Source organism: Salvelinus fontinalis, chromosome 29 (genome assembly GCF_029448725.1).
Source record: "Salvelinus fontinalis isolate EN_2023a chromosome 29, ASM2944872v1, whole genome shotgun sequence".
NCBI lineage: Eukaryota > Metazoa > Chordata > Actinopteri > Salmoniformes > Salmonidae > Salvelinus > Salvelinus fontinalis.
The window spans coordinates 11,938,290-11,960,635 of NC_074693.1; the positions used below are offsets into that span (position 1 = coordinate 11,938,290).

The 22,346-nt window shown below is 43.0% G+C and overlaps 1 protein-coding gene across 2 annotated transcripts; it reads left to right on the forward strand.

Annotated features, from left to right (window-relative positions):
- The first annotated feature begins 1,491 nt into the window (after positions 1-1,491).
- LOC129827427 (vesicular integral-membrane protein VIP36-like) lies at positions 1,492-22,211 on the forward strand. Of its 2 annotated transcripts, none has more exons than XM_055888267.1 (8): positions 1,492-1,703; positions 18,143-18,261; positions 18,444-18,561; positions 18,743-18,825; positions 19,331-19,492; positions 19,775-19,889; positions 20,612-20,731; positions 20,987-22,211. In XM_055888267.1, exons 1-8 carry the CDS (start codon positions 1,538-1,540, stop codon positions 21,145-21,147), a joined length of 1,044 nt encoding a protein of 347 aa, XP_055744242.1. In that variant the 5' UTR covers positions 1,492-1,537; the 3' UTR covers positions 21,148-22,211. The 2 variants fall into 2 exon arrangements, with proteins under 2 accessions (XP_055744242.1, XP_055744243.1); XM_055888268.1 differs by lacking the exon at positions 18,743-18,825 and adding an exon at positions 18,877-18,956.
- The last annotated feature ends 135 nt before the right edge of the window (positions 22,212-22,346 follow it).

Below are 22,346 nucleotides of genomic sequence, written 5' to 3' on the forward strand. Positions count from 1 at the left end.
GGTTGTAGAGGGTGCAAAAGGTCAGCACCTCAGGAGTAAATGTCAATTGGCTTTTCATAGCCGATCATTCAGAGTTAGAGACAGCAGGTGCATAGAGAGAGAGTCCAAAACAGCAGGTCCGGGACAAGGTAGCACGTCCAGTAAACAGGTCAGGGTTCCATAGCCGCAGGCAGAACAGTTGAAACTGGAGCAGCAGCATGACCAGGTGGACTGGGGACAGCAAGGAGTCATCAGGCCAGGTAGTCCTGAGGTATGGTCCTAGGGACCTCCGAGAGAAGAGAGAGAGAAAGAGAGAGCAAAAGAGAGAGAGAGAATTAGAGGGAGCATACTTAAATTCACACAATGTCTATCTATTCTATAATCTGTACATTCTGTGAATGTCTATCTATTCTATAATCTTACATTTACATATCACACCTATTGAGAAATAATCTCATAGTTAAATGTGCTATTTATATTTCACTGTTCTTATGTCCTTGAACATCAGAGGTATGCTGCAAGTGTTGATTAAGTTTTCTGTAAGTAAATATGTTCAACTGCTTTAAACTGTTTGTCCTAGAAATGAGTAAGTAATTGCCAAATCACTACAAGACAAAGTAAGTAAGCAACTGAACCATAGAAATACTATTTATAGAGCCTTGAAACATCTTATTATTTTTAAGATGTCTTCTATATTCAAGACATCTTGAGACCGTCTGTAGATGCATCTTAAAGATGTCTTGACGTCTCACGACATGTCTTAAATCATCTTTACTGACATGTCTTAAGACTTCTCAAGACATGTCTTAAAATGTCTTAAGTGGTCTCAAGACATGGTGATGGCTGGGTTTGTTCAGTTACTTTTGGATTACTTCCCACTGAAAAGGCATTAGAAGTGACAAAAAGGATCCATAAAACGGATTTGGTGTGTCATCATAGTGGTTTATTTGACTTGTGATCAGATTTGTTCAGGTGGAACAAACTTCAACTTGAGTGTTTTATCAATGTTGAACTGAATGTCATTGAGAAAAGTAATCCAATACGTATTTTTTGTAACTGTAAATGATTACATGTAGTCAGTTACTACCCAACCTTGGGCGCGACCTTGTGGTGGGCCGTCAAGGCAGGAAGTCAGGAACGCTTCAAAGGATCATAAACTGATGTAATGGCACCATCTAGTGGAGAAAGAGAGAAACCTCAGTGGCGCCATTTGCAAAGTTGTGAGCATTTGCATACTTCGAACGTTTAAATTATAGGCATCCGCTGATTGTTCGTTTTCGTTGGCTTTTTAACTATGTGCTCATCTATGATTGACAATATATGTTTGTTTTAGCAACTATAAAAACGTTCCATACAACGTTGAAAGCGATAATCAAACAAAAATAATGTTTTTGAACTTTGAAAGGTAACAATGAAAATATAATTCCCATATAGAAGGTAAATTAAACAACAACAAAAAAATAGGACACGGTCAAAGTTCTTGAGAAGTAACATAGGAACCATTTTAGTGGGAGTTGCTGTTTCCTACCCGGATCAGGAACATGGTTATCCAGGATCCATGGTGTCTTACATAGGCCGAGTGAGCAAAATGAGAGGTTTTTGTACATTTATCAGCAGGCCACTGCTTTTCTTATTTCTTCACTTTACTCTAGTGAAATGCGATATAACAGACGGCAATGTTGAGCACTTAAAGCGTGAACATTCGCTCATGAAGCCGTACCAGGGTAAGTACGGTAACAGCATGTGAAATCGATAGCTTAGTTAGCTAGCTAACTGTTATCTTGTTAGAAACGTTAGCTGCTAAGTCATACTACACTGAACAAAAATATAAACGCATCATGTAAAGTCTTGGTTTCACGAGCTTAAATAAAATATCCCAGAAATTATCCACACGCACAAAAAGCTTGCACACATTTGTTTACATCCCAGTTAATTTGTATTTTTCCTTGGCCAAGATAATCCATCCACCTGACAGGTGTGACATATCAATACGCTGGTTAAACAGCATGATCATTACACCGATGCACCTTTGTGCTGGGGACAGGAAAAGGCCCTTCAAATTGGAAGTTTTGTCACAAAACACAATGCCACAGACGTTCCAAGGGAGTGTGCAATTGTCACTTTTCATGAGGCAAATGGTCACACCAGACACTGACAGGTTTTCTGATTCACACCCCTACTTTTATTTTTTTAAAGGTATTTGTGACCAACAGACACATCTGTATTCCAGTCATGTGAAATCCATAGATTAGGGCCTAAGGAATTTATTTCAATTGACTGATTTTCTTATATGAACTGTAACTCAGTGAAATAGTGTGCAGCTGCAGCCTGCAATTCGGGGCGTACCTGTATCTGCAGGAACGCACCCCCTCGAGCATCCCATTGGTTCCTTCATGAACACTCTTAACTAGCACGGTGTTGCCCCGCCTGTTGTGTACCCGAGAACATTGCCTGCTAGCTACTCTGGTACACAGCAGGTGGGAGGCGGGGGTGACACTGTGTACTAGTAGCACAGTGTGCTAGCTTGCTAGTTAGCCAGCTAACATATGGTGTTGGATTTTCATTTATTTATAACTAACCCAAGAAAGACCACAGCCTGTTTTCAATTTGAGCAAATTAATTGTGGTGACGCTTGTGAGAGCCTATTGGCATGTTTTTTTTATGTTTTTGCATATTTAGGGAGGGAAGTGCGCAATAACTCAATTCGCCCTTGCACTCATTCTAAACAAAAATAAATACAACCATGGCAAAGGGAAAAGTCTACAAAAATTAGTCCATTCTGTTCATAACAGATTTTAGTTTTGAAAACAGAAACTGTATTGTTAGAGAAATGTTTAATTGACGAGAAAAGTAGCAGAATGTCGTCAAATCCATCTCTATCTTGTCCCACTGCTGGCCCCTGGGCTTCCTCTCACCACCATATCACTGCTGGCCCCTGGGCTTCCTCTCACCACCATATCACTGCTGGCCCCTGGGCTTCCTCTCACCACCATATCACTGCTGGCCCCTGGGCTTCCTCTCACCACCATATCACTGCTGGCCCCTGGGCTTCCTCTCACCACCATATCACTGCTGGCCCCTGGGCTTCCTCTCACCACCATATCACTGCTGGCCCCTGGGCTTCCTCTCACCACCATATCACTGCTGGCCCCTGGGCTTCCTCTCACCACCATATCACTGCTGGCCCCTGGGCTTCCTCTCACCACCATATTTGGTAGTGAGTGGAAACGCGAACTGGATATTTCACATTTATACATCCGGTAAAATATCTGTCTCATTGTTCTACCTGTGGTGTCGCCTGCTGTATACCGGACTCCTCCTTAGGACTAGCTGGCTAAGCCAGTATAGTGTATATCGCGCACCGTCATGAACAGTTCCCGACAGGCGGGGTCGAAGGACACTACCGGTGTATACTAGTTATAGCTAGCTACCATGGTCGCCCCCACCTCTTCTGTTGCAAATCAAATGTTTATTTGTCACATGCGCCGAATACGACAGGTGTAGACCTTACTGTGAAATGCTTACTTACAAGCCTTTAATCAACAATGCAGTTTTAATAAGAGAAAATATTTACAACATAAACTAAAGTAAAAAAAAAAAAAAAAAAAAGGGTAACGCAATAAAATAACAATAACGTGGTTATATGCAGGGGGTACCGGTACCGAGTCAATGTGCGGGTAACAGGTTAGTCGAGGTAGTCGAGGTAATATGTACCTGTAGGTAGGGGTATATGTACCTGTAGGTAGGGGTATATGTACCTGTAGGTAGGGGTAAAGTGACTGCATGGATAATAAACAGTGAGTAGCAGTATGTGTAGCCATTTGATTAATTGTTCAGCAGTCTTATGGCTTGGGGGTAGACGCTGTTAAGGAGCCTTTTGGACCTAGACTTGGTGCCCTGGGTACTTCTTGCCGTGCAGTAGCAGAGAGAACAGTCTATGACTTGGCCTCACGGTCGGATGCCGAGCAGTTGCCATACCAGGCGATGATGCAACCGGTCAGGATGATCTCGATGGTGCAGCTGTAGAACTTTTTGAGGATCTGGATACCCATGCCAAATCTTTTCAGTCTCCTGAGGGGGAATAGGTGTTGTTGTGGCCTCTTCACGACTGTCTTTGTGTGTTTGGACCATGATAGTTCGTTGGTGATGTGGAGACCAAGGAACTTATAAAAACTCTCGACCCACTCCACTTCAGCCCCGTCGATGTTAAATGGGGGCCTTTTCGGCTCTTATTTTCCTGTCGTCCATGATCAGCTCCTTCTGTCTTGCTCAGGTTGAGGGAGAGGAATTAGGTCAAATGGATTCAAGTTTGCCTGCTTTAAAGTCCCCGGCCACTAGGAGCGCCGCTTCTGGATGAGCATTTTCTTGTTTGCTTATGGTCTTATACACCTCTGAGAGCGGTCTTAGTGCCAGCATCGGTTTGTGGTGGTAAGTAGACACCTACGAAAAATATAGATAGTGTGGTCTACAGCTTATAATGCGGTACTCTACCTAAGGTGAGAAAAAACAGCTGTTTTTGACAAATAGACATAGACCACCACCACTCGTTTTACTGGAATTAGCTGTTCTGTCTTGCCGATGCATCGAAATCCCAGCCAATTGAATATTATCCATGTCATCGTTCAGCCACGACTCGGTGAAACATAAGATGTTACAGTTTTTATTAATGTCCCATTGGTAGGATAGTCTCAAACAGAGCTCAGCCTGTTTATTCTCCAATGATTGCACTTTGGACGGATGGTAGAGGCAGGTTACCCACTCGCCAACAATTTCTCACAAAATGCACCTGGATCTGCTGCCCCTGTATCTCCTTCTTCATGTGAATGACAGGGATTTGGTCCGGGAGCAGCTGTATATTCTTCGTGTCAGACTCATTAAAGAAAATAATCTTAGTCCAGTTTGAGGGGAGTAATCGCTGTTCTGATATCCAGAAGCTCTTTTCGGCCATAAGAGACGGTAGTAGAAACATAAGTTACAAACGATACGAAAAAACACAAAATAGCACAATTTGGTTAGGAGCCCGTAAAACTTCAGCCATCCACTCTGGCGCTGTTATATTGGGTCTGTGGGGGTTTCGGGGTTACTAACATTACGGTGCATTACCCCATCTAGCTTACTTTATTGGAGCACCCCTGCCTCCCACCTGGAGTCATAGATTAAAAATGGACCAATATACTATATATAAACTCAGCAAAAAAAGAAACGTCTCTTTTTCAACACCCTGTTTTTCAAAGATAATTCGTAAAAATCTAAGATCTTCATTGTAAAGGGTTTAAACACTGTTTCCCATGCTTGTTCAATGAACCATAAACAATTAATGAACATGCACCTGTGGAACGCTCATTAAGACACTAACAGCTTACAGACGGTAGGCAATTAAGGTCACACTTATGAAAACTCAGGCCTTTCTACTGACTCTGAAAAAGACCAAAAGAAAGATGCCCACGGTCCCTGCTCATCTGCATGAACGTACCTTAGGCATGCTGCAAGGAGGCATAAAGGACTGCAGATGTGGCCAGGGCAATAAATTGCAATGTCTGTACTGTGAGACGCCTAAGACAGCGCTACAGGGAGACAGGACGGACAGCTGATCGTCCTCGCAGTGGCAGACCACGTGAAACAACACCTGCACAGGATCGGTACATCCGAACATCACATCTGTGGGACAGGTACAGGATGGCAACAACAACTACGCGAGTTACACCAGGATCTCACAATCCCTCCATCAGTGGGCACAAACCCACTGTCGCTGGACCAGACAGGACTGGCAAAAAGTGCTCTTCACTGACGAGTCGTGGTTTTGTCTCACCAGGGGTGATGGTCGGATTCGCGTTTATCGTTGAAGGAATGAGCGTTACACCGAGGCCTGTACTCTGGTGCGGTATCGATTTGGAGGTGGAGGGTCCGTCATGGTCTGGGGCGGTGTGTCACAGCATCATCGGACTGAGCTTGTTGTCATTGCAGGCAATCTCAACGCTGTGCGTTACAGGGAAAACATCCTCCTCCCTCATGTGGTACCCTTCCTGCAGGCTCATCCTGACATGACCCTCCAGCATGACAATGCCACCAGCCATACTGCTCGTTCTGTGCGTGATTTCCTGCAAGACAGGAATGTCAGTGTTCTGCCATGGCCAGCGAAGAACCCGGATTTCAATCCCATTGAGCACGTCTGGGACCTGTTGGATCGGAGGGTGAGGGCTAGGGCCATTCCCCCCCAGAAATGACCAGGAACTTGCAGGTACCTTGGTGGAAGAGTGGGGTAACATGTCACAGCAAGAACTGGCAAATCTGGTGCAGTCCATGAGGAGGAGATGCACTGCAGTACTTAATGCAGCTGGTGGCCACACCCGATACTGAATGTTATTTTTGATTTTGACCGCACTTTTGTTCAGGGACACATTATTGCATTTCTGTTAGTCACACATCTGTGGAACTTGTTCAGTTTGTCTGTTGTTGAATCTTGTTATGTTCATAAAAATATTTACACATGTTAAGTTTGCTGAAAATAAACGCAGTTGACAGTGAGAGGTCGTTTCTTTTGTTGCTGAGTTTACAAAAAATGGTGGATTTGGCTATTTCAGCCAGGGTGTATAAAATCAAGCACACAGCCATGCGATCTCCATAGACAAACATTGGCAGTAGAATGGCCTTACTGAAGAGCTCAGTGACTTTCAACGTGGCACTGTCATAGGATGCCACCTTTCCAAGAAGTCAGTTCGTCAAATCTCTGCCTTGCTAGAGCTTCCCCGGTCAAATGTAAGTGCTGTTATTTTGAAGTGGAAACGTCTAAAAGCAACAACAGCTCAGCCACGAAGTGTGTCCTCGGTTGCAACACTCACTACAGAGTTCCAAACTGCCTCTGGAAGTAACGTCAGCACAAGAAACTGAGCTTCATGAAATAGGTTTTCATGGCCGAGCAGCCGCACACAAGCCTAAGGTCATCATGAGCATTACCAAGCTTCGCCTGGAGTGGTGTAAAGCTCGCCGCCGTTGGACTCTGGAGCAGTGGAAATGCGTTCTCTGGAGTAGGGAATCACACTTCACCGTCTGACAGACGAATCTGGGTTTGGCTGATGTCAGGAGAACGCTACCTGTCCCAATGCACAGTGCCAACTGTAAAGCTTGGTGGAGGAGGAGTAATGGTCTGGGGCTGTTTTTGATGGTTCGGCCCTTTAGTTCCAGTGAAGGGAGATCTTAACCTTACAGCATACAATGACATTCTAGACAATTCTGTGCTTCTACCTTTGTGGCAACACTTTGGGGAAAGCCCTTTCCTGATTTCAGCATGACACTGTCCCCGTTCACAATGTGACGTCCATGCAAAAATGGTTTGTTTTTCGGTTTGGAAGAACTTGACTGGCCTGCACAGAGCCCTGACCTCAACCCCATCAAACACCTTTGGGATGAATCGCTGACTTTGAGCCAGGCCTAATCGCCCAAGATCTGTACCTGACCTCACTAATGGTCTTTTGGCTGAATGGAAGCAAGTCCCCGCAGGAATGTTCCAACATCTAGTAGAAAGCCTTCCCAGAAGAGTGGAGGAGGCTGTTATAGCAGCAAAGGGGGACCAACTCCATATTAATGCACATGATTTTGGAATGAGATGTTCGACGAGCAGGTGTCCGCATACTTTTGGTCATGTAGTGTATAAAGAGGGGTTCTTCGCCGCTAACCTCCCTTTCTGCTGTTATGCCAATTGTCTAAATATGTTGTGGTTGTAATACAAATTATTTAAGTCAAGTGTACAAGTTCAGCAGATACTTCAGCTAGCTAGTTAACGTTAGCTAGCTACTTTATTTTGTCTAGTTGGAACTCCTGCAAGTCCCAACTACATTTTTTGTTTTGTTTTTGAAGGTGCGGTGTAGATTTGAGGTGGACGGAGTCAGGTCCAGTTCTGGGCTTTGGGGGGTAGCCCTAGCCCTGGTCGTCACTAGTTACCACAGCCACAAAGTCAGACATATATTTGCTCTACTGATCCATCAATTATTTGTTGATTTATTAGCAAAACCAACTGTTATACAGTGCATTCGGAAAGTCTTCAGACCCCTTGACTTCTAGATATAGTTACATTACAGCTGTATTCTAAAATGTATATTTTTTTCTCATCAATCTACACAAAATGCTTGATAATGACAAAGTGTAAACAGTTTTTTTTTAAAGAAAGTTTAGCAAATTTATAAAAATAAAAATACCTTATTTACGTAAGTATTCAGACCGTTTGCTATGAGACTCAATTGAGTTCAGGTGCATCCTGTTTCCATTGATCATCCTTGAGATTTTTTCTACAACTTGGTTGGAATCCACCTGCGGTAAATTCAATTGATTGGACATGATTTGGAAAGGCACACACCTGTCTATATGAGGTCCCATGGTTGACAGTGCATGTCAGAGCAAAAACCAAGCTATGAGGTCGAAGGAATTGTCCGTAGAGCTCTGAGACAGGATTGTGTCGAGGCACAGAACTGGGGAAGGGTACTAAAACATGAATGCAGCATTGAATGTCCCCAAGAACACAGTGGCCTCTATCATTCTTAAATGGAAGAAGTTTGGAGCCAGCGAGACTCTTCCTAGAGCTGGCCGCCCGGCCAAATTGAGCAATCTGGGGAGAAGGACCTTGGTCAGGGTGGTGTCCTAGAACCCGATGGTCACTCTGACAAAGCTCTGGAGTTCCTCTGTGGAGATAGGAGAACCTTCCAGAAGGACAACCATCTCTGCAGCAGTCTACCAAATCAGGCCTTTATGGTAGAGTGGCCAGACTCTACGGTAAAAAAAAGAAAAAGACGTCCTGTTTGTAGTTTTCCAAAATGTATTAAAGGACTTTCCGACCATGAGGAAAGTGATTCTCTGGTCTGGTGAAACAAAGATGGAACTCTTTGGACTGAATGCAGTGTCACGTCTGGAGGAAACCTGGCACCATCACTATGGTGAAGCATGGTGGTGGCAGCATTATGGTGTGGGGATGTTTTTCAGCGGCAGGGACTGGGAGACTAGTCAGGATCAAGGGAAAGATGAACGGAGCAAAGTACAGAGAGATCCTTGATGAAAACCTGCTCAGGACCTTACAGTGTAAGGGTAAACTCCATCCTAACCCCACTCTATACAGGGGAAATCCATCCTAACCCCACTCTATACAGGGGAAACTCTCCATCCTCACCCCACTCTATACAGGGGAAACTCTCCATCCTAACTCCACTCTATACAGGGGAAACTCTCCATCCTAATCCCACTCTATACTCATCCTAACCCCACTCTATATATAGGGGAAACTCTCCATCCTAACCCCACTTACATACTCTTTATTTGTATGTATTTTTTGCCTCCCCCCCATTAACATTATTTTGTTTTTTTACAGATATTTAGTGACATACATTATTCATACACTTGACATACATGGTACTTTTATACACAGTATTACATGATAGGAATACAGTTTGACACACTTTAAAAACAGGCGTCCCAACTCTGTGGTCACTAAAGATCCTATGGGGGGTGCTTATATTGACATATCACTACATGTGTTTGTCAAACTGTATTTCCTATCATGTAATACTGTGTATAAAAGTACCATGTACACTACCATTCAGAAGTTTGGGGTCACTTAGATATGTCCTTGTTTTTGAAGGAAAAGCAGATTATTATTTTTTGTCCATTTTAAAATAACATCAAAATACGGTGTAGACATTGTTAATGTTATAAATGACTATTGTAGCTGGAAACAGCTCATTTTTAATGGAATATCTACATAGGCGTACAGAGGCCCATTATCAGCAACCAGCACTCCTGTGTTCCAATGGAAAGTTGTGTTAGCTAATCCAAGTTTATAATTTTAAAAAGCTAATTGATCATTAGAAAACCCCTTTGCAATTAAGTTAGTGCAGCTGAAAACTGTTGTTCTGAATTAAAGAAGCAATAAAACTGGCCTTTAGACTAATTGAGTATCTGGAGCATCAGCATTTGTGGGGTTCGATTACAGGCTCAAAATGTCCAGAAACAGACCTTTCTTCTGAAATTGTCAGTCTATTCTTGTTCTAAGAAATGAAGGCTATTCCATGAGAGAAATTGCCAAGAAACTGAAGTTCGTCTACTTCCAGCGCCGACAGAGATGGCCGCCTCGCTTCGCGTTCCTAGGAAACTATGCAGTATTTTTGTTTTTTTACGTGTTATTTCCTACATTGGTATCCCAGGTAATCTTAGGTTTTATTACATACAGTCGGGAGGAACTACTGGATATAAGAGCAACGTCAACTCGCCATCATTACGACCAGGAATACGACTTTCCCGAAGCGGATCCTCTGTTTTGCCCACCACCCAGGACAATGGATTGAATCCCAGCCGGCGAACCAAAACAACGACGCCGTAAAAGGGCAGACGAAGCAGTCTTCTGGTCAGGCTCCGTAAACGGGCACATCGCGCACCGCTCCCGAGCATACTACTCACCAATGTGCAGTCTCTTGACAACAAGGTTGATGAAATCCGAGCAAGGGTAGCATTCCAGAGAGACATAAGAGACTGTAACGTTCTTTGCTTCACGGAAACATGGCTCACTCGAGACACGCTATCGGAGTCGGTACAGCCAGCTGGTTTCTTCACGCATCGCGCCAACAGAAACAAGCATCTTTCTGGTAAGAAGAGGGGTGGGGGGGTATGCCTTATGATTAACGAGACATGGTGTGATCATAACAACATACAGGAACTCAATTCCTTCTGTTCACCTGACTTAGAATTCCTCACAATCAAATGTTGACCGCATTATCTACCAAGAGAATTCTCTTCGATTATAATCACAGCCGCATATATTCCCCCCAAGCAGACACATCGATGGCCCTAAACGAACTGTATTTGACTCTATGTAAACTGGAAACCACATATCCTGAGGCTGCATTCATTGTAGCTGGGGATTTTAACAAGGCTAATCTGAAAACAAGACTCCCTAAATTCTATCAGCATATCGATTGTGCAACCAGGGCTGGTAAAACCCCGGATCATTTTTATTCTAACTTCCGCGACGCATATAAGGCCCTCCCCCGCCCTCCTTTAGGAAAAGCTGACCACGACTCCATTTTGTTGCTCCCAGCCTATAGACAGAAACTAAAACAGGAAGCTCCCGCGCTCAGGTCTGTTCAACACTGGTCCGACCAATCTTATTCCACGCTTCAAGATTGCTTTGATCACATGGATTTGGATATGTTTCGCATTGCGTCAAACAACAACATTGACGAATACGCTGATTCGGTGAGCCAGTTTATTAGCAAGTGCATCGGCGATGTCGTACGCACAGCAACTATTAAAACATTCCCAAACCAGAAATCGTGGATTGATGGCAGCATTTGCGCGAAACTGAAAGCGCAAACCACTGCTTTTAACCAGGGCAAGGTGACCGGAAACATGATCGAATACAAAACAGTGTAGCTATTCCCTCCGCAAGGCAATCAAACAAGCTAAGCGTCAGTATAGAGATAAAGTAGAGTCACAATTCAACGGCTCAGACACGAGGTATGTGGCAAGGTCTACAGTCAATCACGGATTACAAAAAGAAAACCAGCCCCGACGCAGACCAGGATGTCTTGCTCCCAGACAGACTAAACAACTTCTTTGCTCGCTTTGAGGACAATACAGTGCCACTGACAAGGCCCGCTACCAAAACCTGCGGACTCTCCTTCGCTGCAGCCGACGTGAGTAAAACATTTAAACGTGTTAACCCTCGCAAGGCTGCAGGCCCAGATGGCATCCCCAGCCGCATCCTCAGAGCATGCGCAGACCAGCTGTCTGGTGTGTTTACGGACATATTCAATCAATGCTTATCCCAGTCTGCTGTTTCCACATGCTTCAAGAGGGCCACCATTTTTCCTGTTCCCAAGAAAGCAAAGGTAACTGAGCTAAACGACTACCGCCCCGTAGCACTCACTTCCGTCATCATGAAGTGGTTTGAGAGACTAGTCAAGGACCAAATCACCTCCACCCTACCTGACACCCTAGACCCACTCCAATTTGCTTACCGCCCCAATAGGTCCACAGACGACGCAATTGCAATCACACTGCACACTGCCCTAAACCATCTGGACAAGAGGAATACCTATGTGAGAATGCTGTTCATTGACTACAGCTCAGCATTTAACACCATAGTACCCTCCAAACTCGTCATCAAGCTTGAGACCTTGGGTCTCGACCCCGCCCTGTGCAACTGGGTACTGGACTTCCTGACGGGCCGCCCCCCAGGTGGTGAGGGTAGGTAACATCTCCACCCTGCTGATCCTCAACACTGGGGCCCCACAAGGGTGCGTTCTGAGCCCTCTCCTGTACTCCCTGTTCACCCACGACTGCGTGGCCATGCACGCCTCCAACTCAATCATCAAGTTTGCAGACGACACTACAGTGGTAGGCTTGATTACCAACAACGACGAGACGGCCTACAGGGAGGAGGTGAGGGCCCTCGGAGTGTGGTGTCAGGAAAATAACCTCACACTCGACGTCAACAAAACAAAGGAGATGATCGTGGACTTCAGGAAACAGCAGAGGGATCACCCCCCTATCCACATCGACGGGACAGTAGTGGAGAGGGTAGTAGGTTAAGTTCCTCGGCGTACACATCACAGACAAACTGAAATGGTCCACCCACACAGACAGGGTGGTGAAGAAGGCGCAGCAGCGCCTCTTCAACCTCAGGAGGCTGAAGAAATTTGGCTTGTCACCAAAAGCACTCAAGAACTTTTTACAGATGCACAATCAAGAGCATCCTGTCGGGCTGTATCACCGCTTGTTACGGCAACTGCTCCGCCCACAACCGTAAGGCTCTCCAGAGGGTACTGAGTTCTGCACAACGCATCACCGGGGGCAAACTACCTGCCCACCGTGACACCTACACCACCTGATGTCACAGGAAGGCCATAAAGATCATCAAGGACAACAACCACCCAAGCCACTGCCTGTTTTTCAATCTCAAGGCCAACAGACTGTTAAACAGCCACCACTAACATTGAGTGGCTGCTGCCAACATACTGACTCAACTCCAGCCACTTTAATAATGGAAAAATGTATGTAAAAAATGTATCACTAGCCACTTTAAACAATGCCACTTAATATTTACATACCCTACATTACTCATCTCATATGTATATACTGTACTCTATACCATCTGCTGCATCTTGCCATCTTTATGTAATACATGTATCACTACCCACTTTAAACAATGCCACTTTTATATGTTTACATACCCTACATTACTCATCTCATATGTATATACTGTACTCGATACCATATACTGAATCTTGCCTATGCCGTTCTGTACCATCACTCATTCATATATTTTTATCTACATATTCTTCATCCCTTTACACTTTTGTGTATAAGGTAGTTGTTGTGAAATTGTTAGGTTAGATTACTCGTTGGTTATTACTGCATTGTCTGAACTAGAAGCAGAAGCATTTCGCTACACTCGCATTAACATGTGACAAATAAAATTTGATTTGATGAACGCTGTGTACTACTCCCTTAACAGAACAGCGCAAACTGACTCTAACCAGATTAGAAAGAGTGGGAGGCCCCGGTGCACAACTGAGCAAGAGGACAAGTACATTAATGTCTAGTTTGAGGAACAGACGCCTCACAAGTCCTCAACTGGCAGCTTCATAGTACCCGCAAAACACCTGGCTCAACGTCAACAGTGAAGAGACACCGGGAGAGTTGCAAAGAAAAAGCCATATCTTAGACATGCCAATAAAAAGAAAAGATTAAGACGGGCAAAAGAACAAACACTGGACAGAGGAACTCTGCCTAGAAGGCCAGCATCCCGGAGTCACTTCTTCACTGTGTTCCTGATCAATTTGATGTTATTTTAATAGACAACTGTGCTTTTCTTTCAAAAACAAGGACCTTTTTAAACTTCTTGCCACTAGGGGGTGCCATTTCGACATAGCACAAAATCGTGCCCAATTTAAACGGCCTCGTACTCAATTCTTGCTCGTACAATATGCATATTATTATTACTATTGGATAGAAAACACTCTCTAGTTTCTAAAACCGTTTGAATTATGTCTGTGGGTGAAACAGAACTCTTTCTGCAGCGAAATCCATGACAGGAACTGCGAAGGTCTGATACCGAGGCTCTGTTCTCAGATCAGTTTAAAGCTCTGTATGTATCCTATGGGTCGACATGAACTGCACCCGCCTTCCCCTGGATGTCAGTAACCAATGAGAAGTGGAATGGACTTTCTACGTAGTTCTCAGAGTTTATAAAAGGCCAAGGAACGAGGGGAGCTCTCTTTTCGACGTTCACCATTACGCAAAGCAAGACCTCAGGATGGCATTTTGAAACGCTCAGTTATCGACCTTAGATATATCCGTCTGTAATTTAATTCGAATAAGGTGTTAGAAACATCATAACGAAGTTATTTTAAACCGAGTTATATCAGTTTATGCAAGTATATTGCTATTTTCGGAATTTCCTTAGTATTGCGTTTTGAGGATTTGGGCATGTTGTGGCCACATAGCTATTGTTAGCTGCTATTTCCGAAGTTGAAGACGACGTTTTACAACCAAGCAACGATTCTTTTGGACAAAGGACCACTTGGCCAAGATTCTGATGGAAGCTCGTCCAAAAGTAAGAGCTATTTATGATGTTATTCCGTATTTATGTGGAAAAATGTAAACGGATTTGTCCGCCATTATTGCGGTACTAGTCTGGCTGTAACGCACACTGTATGTCTAGTAACGTTAATTTAAAAAATCTAACTCAGCGGTTGCATTAATAACTAATGCATCTTTCATTTGATGTCCAACCTGTATTTTTTTGTCAAGTTTACGATTATTTATGGATTAGATTAGGTGCCTTTCCAAGATGGCGCTGGCCAGAATGCATGACCTGTTGCTACTGATCACATTGTATAACCACGATTTGTGCTGCTAAATATGCACATTTTCGAACAAAACCTATATGGATTGTGTAATATGATGTTACAGGACTGTCATCTGAAGAATTCTGAGAAGGTTAGTGAAAAATTAATTTATTTTGGTGGTGAATACGTTATCGCTATGTTTGGCTGGAATCAATGCTGTTGTCTGGTTTGCTATTGTGGTAAGCTAATATAACGATATATTGTGTTTTCGCTGTAAAACACTTAGAAAATCTGAAATATTGTCTTGATTCACAAGATCTGTGTCTTTCATCTGCTGCACGCTGTGTATTTTTAAGAAATGTTTTATGATGAGTAATTAGCTAATACACGATGGTCTCTGTAGTTATTCTAGTCATTTTAGTGAGAGTTGTGATGGGGGTTGCAATTGTAAACTATGATTTATACCTGAAATATGCAAATTTTTCTAACAAAACCTATGCTATACAATAAATATGTTATCAGACTGTCATCTGATGAGGTTGTTTCTTGGTTAGTGGCTATTTATATCTTTATTTGGTCGAATTTGTGATAGCTACTGATGCAGTAAGAAAATGGTGGAGTATGGGAGTGGTGTCTTTTGCTAACGTGGTTAGCTAATAGATTTACATATTTTGTCTTCCCTGTAAAACATTTTAAAAATCAGAAATGATGGCTTTATTCACAAGATCTGTATCTTTTATTTGGTGTCTTGGACTTGTGATTTCATGAACATTTTATTATATGATATCCCTGTGGCTTTAGGCTAGTCAGCTTTTTTGATGGGGGTGCTCCCGGATCCGGGTTTGTGAGGCGTTAGAGGCTTTTTAAGTGACCCCAAACGTTTGAACGGTAGTGTACATGGTACTTTTATACACAGTATTACATGATAGGAAATACAGTTTGACAAACACATGTAGTGATATGTCAATATAAGCACCCCCCCATAGGATGCTTAGTAACCACAGAGTTTGGACACCCGTTTTTAAAGACCCATCTTCAATTTTATTTAGTAACATTTAATTTGTGTATTTTATTAGGATCCCCATTTAGCTGTTGGTACACATGAAACATGACGTAATACATAACATTAATAGACAAGAACAGCTCAAGGACACAACTACATCAATAAAAAATATATAATATAGGCTTTTTTCATCCCTTTCATGGGTAGCTTATCAGAGATAAACATAATATTGAAAAGAGCACACCAGGCTTGATTTAAAAAAATATATATACATTCAGCAGTTCATTAATCGGTTGGTGTGTAATTGGGGTTGAAGCTACAAACGCCTAGGTTTGGCTCTCATCTCTTCCAGACTGTTGGGAGGGTGGACATTGTTTACATCCGCTATGATAGGCTCAATGTCCCCCGCAATGTCCCCACGGCAGCTTTCATGGCTGGGATCAGTTCTTTCCTCTTCTGGTGCACAGCTTCAGGATACTATTTTTGTTCGTTTGAAAGATTCTTCACCAGCCTCCTAAGTGGCGCAGCGATCTAAGGCACTGTAACGCAGTGTTGCATTATCACTAAAGCCTGGGGTTTGGGTTAGGGAAGTGTTTGGCCGGGGGGTGCTTTACTTGGCTCATCGCCCTCTAGCAACTCCATGTGGCGGGCTGGGCGCCTGCAGGCTGACTTCGGTCATCAGTTGAACGGTGCTTCCTCTGACACATTGGTGCAGCAGGCTTCCGGGTTAAGCGAGCGGGTGTTAAGAAGCGCGGCTTGGCGGGCATAACTCGACCTTCGCCCCTCCCGGGACCATTGCAGCGATGAGACAAGATCGTAATAATGAAATTGTGGAGAAAAAAGGGGGTGGGTTTAAAAAATAAATAGATTCTTTACCTGTGATAGAGCGACTCAACTGTACTCCCACCGGCTTTGGTCTTTGTCATGGTAGCAACGTAGGTTGCGTTGTTACTCCATGCGGTTCCAGACAGGGCAGGTCACAGGGAAGATTCTAAACCACAGACAGCAGGGATCTAGACAGCCACAAGCCCGGGACAATACACGGTCCCAGCCACAATGGCTGACCGTTCAAGCCCTCAAGAAAACCCTGCTAGCTGCTACACCAAACAGGTCCTTAGACCCGGCCTTGGTCGGCAGGATCACTGGACAGATAGTAGCAGTCCCAGCGGGATCCAAACTCAAAAGGTAACTAGCTACTAAGAAACTTTTCAATGGACATTCAACATTTTCCAAAACCACAAACCGAGCTCTCCCTCGTTCCTCGTTTAACAGGAAGTGACGTTGTTAATTAGTACTTTAACATTTTATTAAAATGAAATGTAAAGTTGTAAAAGTGTATGGTATAAATGACTGATTTGTCATTGAACTTACTGCCTTCATTTCAGCAGTATGTTTCTTGTTTGTGTGGTGGCATACATATGTCTTAGCTAGCTACCTCATTTTTGATGAGAGTAGCAACAGTTGTCTGCTAGTTATCTAATACAGAAAAGACAACGTACCCTTTTAGCCCAAAACTGATTTCATTTCTCAATGTTATTCATTTTAGTGACGTTGCCAAGTCTTGTTCCCGAATGTATTTGCTACTTGAACTTGAGATATGCCAACTTGAAAAAGAGGGTGCTCTGTTGTCCTTCTGACTTTGTGGCTGTGGTAGCTAGTGACGAACTCTAGCCCTTGATCATGACTCTGTTCCATTACATAGGGTTAGGGGTAGTGTTCCCACATGGCCATATCCCCATGTTACAGAGCGTGTTTGCGGAAGACCGATGGAAGACAGAGCCTGCTAATTGGCCATCTGGCATGCTCGGGAACACCTGTGTGCAACAGAAGAATGTCTCCAGAAATGTGTTGTGTAAAATACTGTCGGGCTTCAACTGTGATAAAGCAGGTTAAAAACAGTGTGGATATTTTTGCATTTGTGAAATTATTTTGATGTGATTATTTTTGATGTGAAATTGATTTGATATGAAAGTTATGTTTCTAGAACCGTATTGCAATTGAGAATCGATTGACATATTAGATGGAGTATTTGGCTGCCAGAGCCGGTCTACCTCTGAAGATAACGTAAGGTCCCTGGACTTTGAGGAGCAACGACAGGCTCCTCAGCTTTGGCTAGGCTTGGGGTAGCCGACTCAACTACGTTTAGTCAGCTAGGCTAAGGGTTTATCTTATTCATGACTCCAATTCCATTGCATTACATTGCCCCCTTGAGTTCTCCAGAGCTGGGCTAGGGGTGGCAATGAGTCATTGAAGCACAATGGAATTATTCACGTTCTTCTCTCATGTGTCCTTGAAATCCTGCTTGACTCTTCACCAACATGTTGTACAGGTGTTGGAAGCAGCCCATCCAGTCAGTGGGACTTCTGGGGGAGCACGCTAGTCACCAGCTCCTATGTGCGCCTGACACCTGATGAGAGAAGTAGACAGGGATCCATATGGAACACAGTGGTGAGTAAGGAACTAGCTTCTAGGAAATATATTATGTTAGGCTTTACAGACAGATACACAAACAATAGAGTCCACTCCCAAATCCATTATAGCTTGATTGGAGAATATCTACATTTTGAACTGAATATGTCCAATTGATGGTTGAATTGATGATCCAATGTCATTTTCCTTTCACTGTACAGCCTGTATATCTGAAAGACTGGGAGATGCACGTGCAGTACAAGATCCATGGGTCGGGGAAGAAGAATCTCCATGGTGACGGCATCGCCATCTGGTACACGAAGGAGAGACTTCATCCAGGTAATGTATCATCTTGCCAAAATAACATCTTTGTCATCAATCACTTCCTCATTCCATTACAAAGCTTTGGCAATCAAATTAGTAGACAATGTGATGTGGTAGCACTGGGTTGCATTTGCCGTAAGCACTTCATGTCTCAGTCATGTGCTCATCATATCTCGCCTCTTTGCCTTCCATTCAGGCCCAGTCTTTGGAAACCAAGATCATTTTGTTGGCCTGGCTTTATTTGTGGATACCTTCCGCAATGATCTCCATGGGATGGATGTAAGTGCAGCGATCTGACTGGTTGACTTGACGTGATTCTTCCCTTTGCAGGGTCTGTGTTTGGCAGCAATGCTAAGTTCCACGGCCTCGCCCTTTTTATAGACACGTACCATAACGATGAGGCAGCTGACGTGAGTTGATGCAGCTACATTTATCATTATTGTCCTGCGTTTCATGTCAATGTGATGGATGGATTTTAAATGTGAAGTATTTTCTTTTTGAGTTTCTTTGTTATTTTGTCATATGAAGTTTTATTTTTTATTTATTTTTTGCTTTCTGAGAAGGACTTTTTTTGTAACACAATGAACATCACCTTTTAATATGCCACATTTGGCTTATTACACATTTTTTAATTACATGTACAAATATTTTTGGGGGCATCACAGCCTAAGATGGATTGATTGGTAACTGAGTCAGGATTCGGGTCAAATAATTGATTGACGATGTCTATTTTTGACGAACATTTGTCCAGTTTTCTGTCCTTACATCCCTTGATTCCCACTAGCGTTCCTTCCCCTACATCTATGCCATTGTGAATAATGGTTCTCTGCCCTATGACCATGGGAATGATGGACGTACCTCTGAACTGGGAGGCTGCTCTTCTGAGATCAGGAACAAAGACCATGACACCTACCTGGCCATCCGTTACTCCAAGGGTAGACTCACGGTAGGAATCCCTTTTTTAATTATATAAGTTACTCTAGTTCAGACATCTTGGATCGGTTTCCTAAACATAGATGAGGCTGAACCTAGTCCTGTATTAAAAGGCATGCTTAATGGAGATGCTCCTTGGAGAATTCTCTTTGGTCCAGGATTATGTTTAGTCTTTGTCTGGGAAACTGGTCTCTTGTGTTATGAAATTGGTGAATTTCAATGTTATGGAGTATCTGTTATGTACTCGACATGTTACAGTTCTATTCAAATAATGGCACCATTCTGATCTCTACAGGTGATGATTGACATTGATAATAAGAATGAATGGAAAGAGTGCATTGACATCGGGGGTGTCCGCCTCCCCACGGGGTACTACTTTGGGGCTTCTGCTGCTACAGGAGATCTCTCTGGTAGGTTGGGTCAGGTTGTGGAGACTGATTCTTGCTACAGGGGATCTCTGGTAGGTTGGGTCAGGGTGGATTAAATAGACTGATTCTTGCTACAGGGGATCTCTGGTAGGTTGGGTCAGGTTGTTGAGACTAATTCTTGCTACAAATGGATCTCTGGTAGGTTGGGTCAGGTTGTAGAGACTGATTCTTGCTACAGGGGATCTCTGGTTGGTTGGGTCGGGGTGGATTAAATAGACTGATACTTGCTACAGGAGATCTCTGGTAGGTTGGGTCAGGTTGTAGAGACTGATTCTTGCTACAGGGGATCTCTGATAGGTTGGGTCAGGTTGTGGAGACTGATTCTTGCTACAGGGGATCTCTGGTAGGTTGGGTCAGGGTGGATTAAATAGACTGATTCTTGCTACAATGGATCTCTGGTAGATTGGGCCAGGTTGTAGAGACTGATTCTTGCTACAGGGGATCTCTGGTAGGTTGGGTCAGGATGTAGAGACTGATTATTTTGAGATGTAGATCTAAATAAATGTAGGTCTCTAGAACACAAAGTTAAAAACTACACACTGAGAAAGATAATGACTGACCTTGATTCAGTTATTATTATTCATTTTTTTATCACTGTGCAGAAGAGTACACAGATTGAACCAATTACTACTCGTATTCTGACTTTGTCAGTTGTACATCTGAAGTCTATGGGGATTTATGCTAACACAACTCTCATGTTGCAGATAACCATGACATCATCTCTATGAAGATGTATCAACTGATGGTGGAACACACACCTGATGAGGACAGTCTGGACTGGACCAAGATTGAGCCAAGCGTCAGCCTGCTGAAGTCCCCCAAAGGTAGGTAGATTGATTTTATTTTATAAAGAAAACCCATTTCCGTTCTAATCAAATAGACAATAAAGCTTGTATTCTATTTGACCACAGTCAGGTATTTGTCATTTTACTGTAGATCATATACGGTAGGTGAGTAGGCATGTCACAGTCAGTCACAGTCAGGTATTTGTCATCTTACTGTAGATCATATACGATAGGTGAGTAGGCATGTTAGAGGAAGAGTTAACCGTGATCATTCTTTCATTTTCTCTTTCACAGACAACATTGATGATCCTACTGGTAACTTCCGAAGCACGCCGCTTACTGGCTGGAAGGTCTTCCTGCTTCTGCTATGTGCTCTACTGGGAATTGTAGTTTGTGGTGTTGTAGGGGCTGTAGTCTTTCAGAAGCGCCAGGAAAGAAACAGGAGATTTTACTAAGAGGAAAAACATATTTCTGTATGTGAGAGGTATTTGTGAAATTGACTGTTGCGAAGAATGTGTTGTTGAATCTCTATTCTAAGTGAATTTTCTAAAGATTGTACAAATGTTTATATCTGCTGAAGCGCTGTGATGATGAGTCACTTATGGTATCATTCAAATTTTTGTGAAATAACCATGACTAATGGTTGCTACCATGTGTCTGAGTAACCTTTGACTTTTTGATGGAGGCAGTTTAGCATTTTTGTTTTTATTTACCTTTTCCTCTGTTATTTTTGCTTTCACAGTGCAGGGGATAATTGCTGTTGAATTATTGTTTATTTGGATCGATCTGTAAAACACTGATTAGTTAAATACAACTTTCAAAAGAGATTATTTTCACAACATGTTCAGTATAAGCTTTTTGTACCATTGGGTTCTGATTGGATAGTGATTGGGTTCTGATTGGATAGTGATTGGGTTCTGATTGGATAGTGATTGGGTTCTGATTGGGCTAGTTTAGATGGGTAAATGGGATTTTATTTAGTTTTTAACTGACTGCTTTTGACTTTGGGTTCAATGTGATTGCTGCACTTCTGATGCTGATATGCTAAGGCTTCCTTATCTGGCCTTTGCCATTTTCTTTCTCCATGTGTGAAGTTTTCTTTGCTGACTTAGACAATAATATTTTGGGGTGAACAACTCCCCCAACTACCATAACCACACTGTCACATGGCCTATATGAAGAATAATTTGGCTACTAATAATGCAACGATTGATTTATACAGACTAGTTACATTTTAGGTTTTGACGTTATTATACCATGTGGGTGTTGGGAAGGATTTCAATGTTCTCATATTCAGTGAGGCCTACTGGAGGCTTTACAAATCACTACTGTGAGATTGCACCACCTTTCTCATCTTGCATTAAATCGATGGGAATTGTGTGTTTGAACACCTGCTTATACGCTGATTATTTGAGTGGGAATATCTCTTTAATGTGTTTTGAATGATTCAAACTGAACAAGGCCATTGTTGAGTTTATCCTGTAAGACTCAATAAAACTGGTCTCCCCAAATGAGTAAACTCTGCATCTTCTAATGCTTCCATATCATTTGATATGTGTGACAGGCAGTACACGTTTGCTGTGAACTTCTTCGAGCAAAGCTCTACTACTGATTCAACTTATTGATGTCTAAATTGAAGACCATGATCAGTTAA

Coding starts and splice junctions, on each gene's coding strand:
- LOC129827427 (XM_055888267.1), top strand. CDS start 1,538: ATGGTGTCTTACATAGGCCGAGTGAGCAAAATGAGAGGTTTTTGTACA. Junction 1,704..18,142: donor GCTCATGAAGCCGTACCAGG/GTAAGTACGGTA, acceptor CATGTTGTACAG/GTGTTGGAAGCAGCCCATCC. Junction 19,493..19,774: donor ACTCCAAGGGTAGACTCACG/GTAGGAATCCCT, acceptor TGATCTCTACAG/GTGATGATTGACATTGATAA.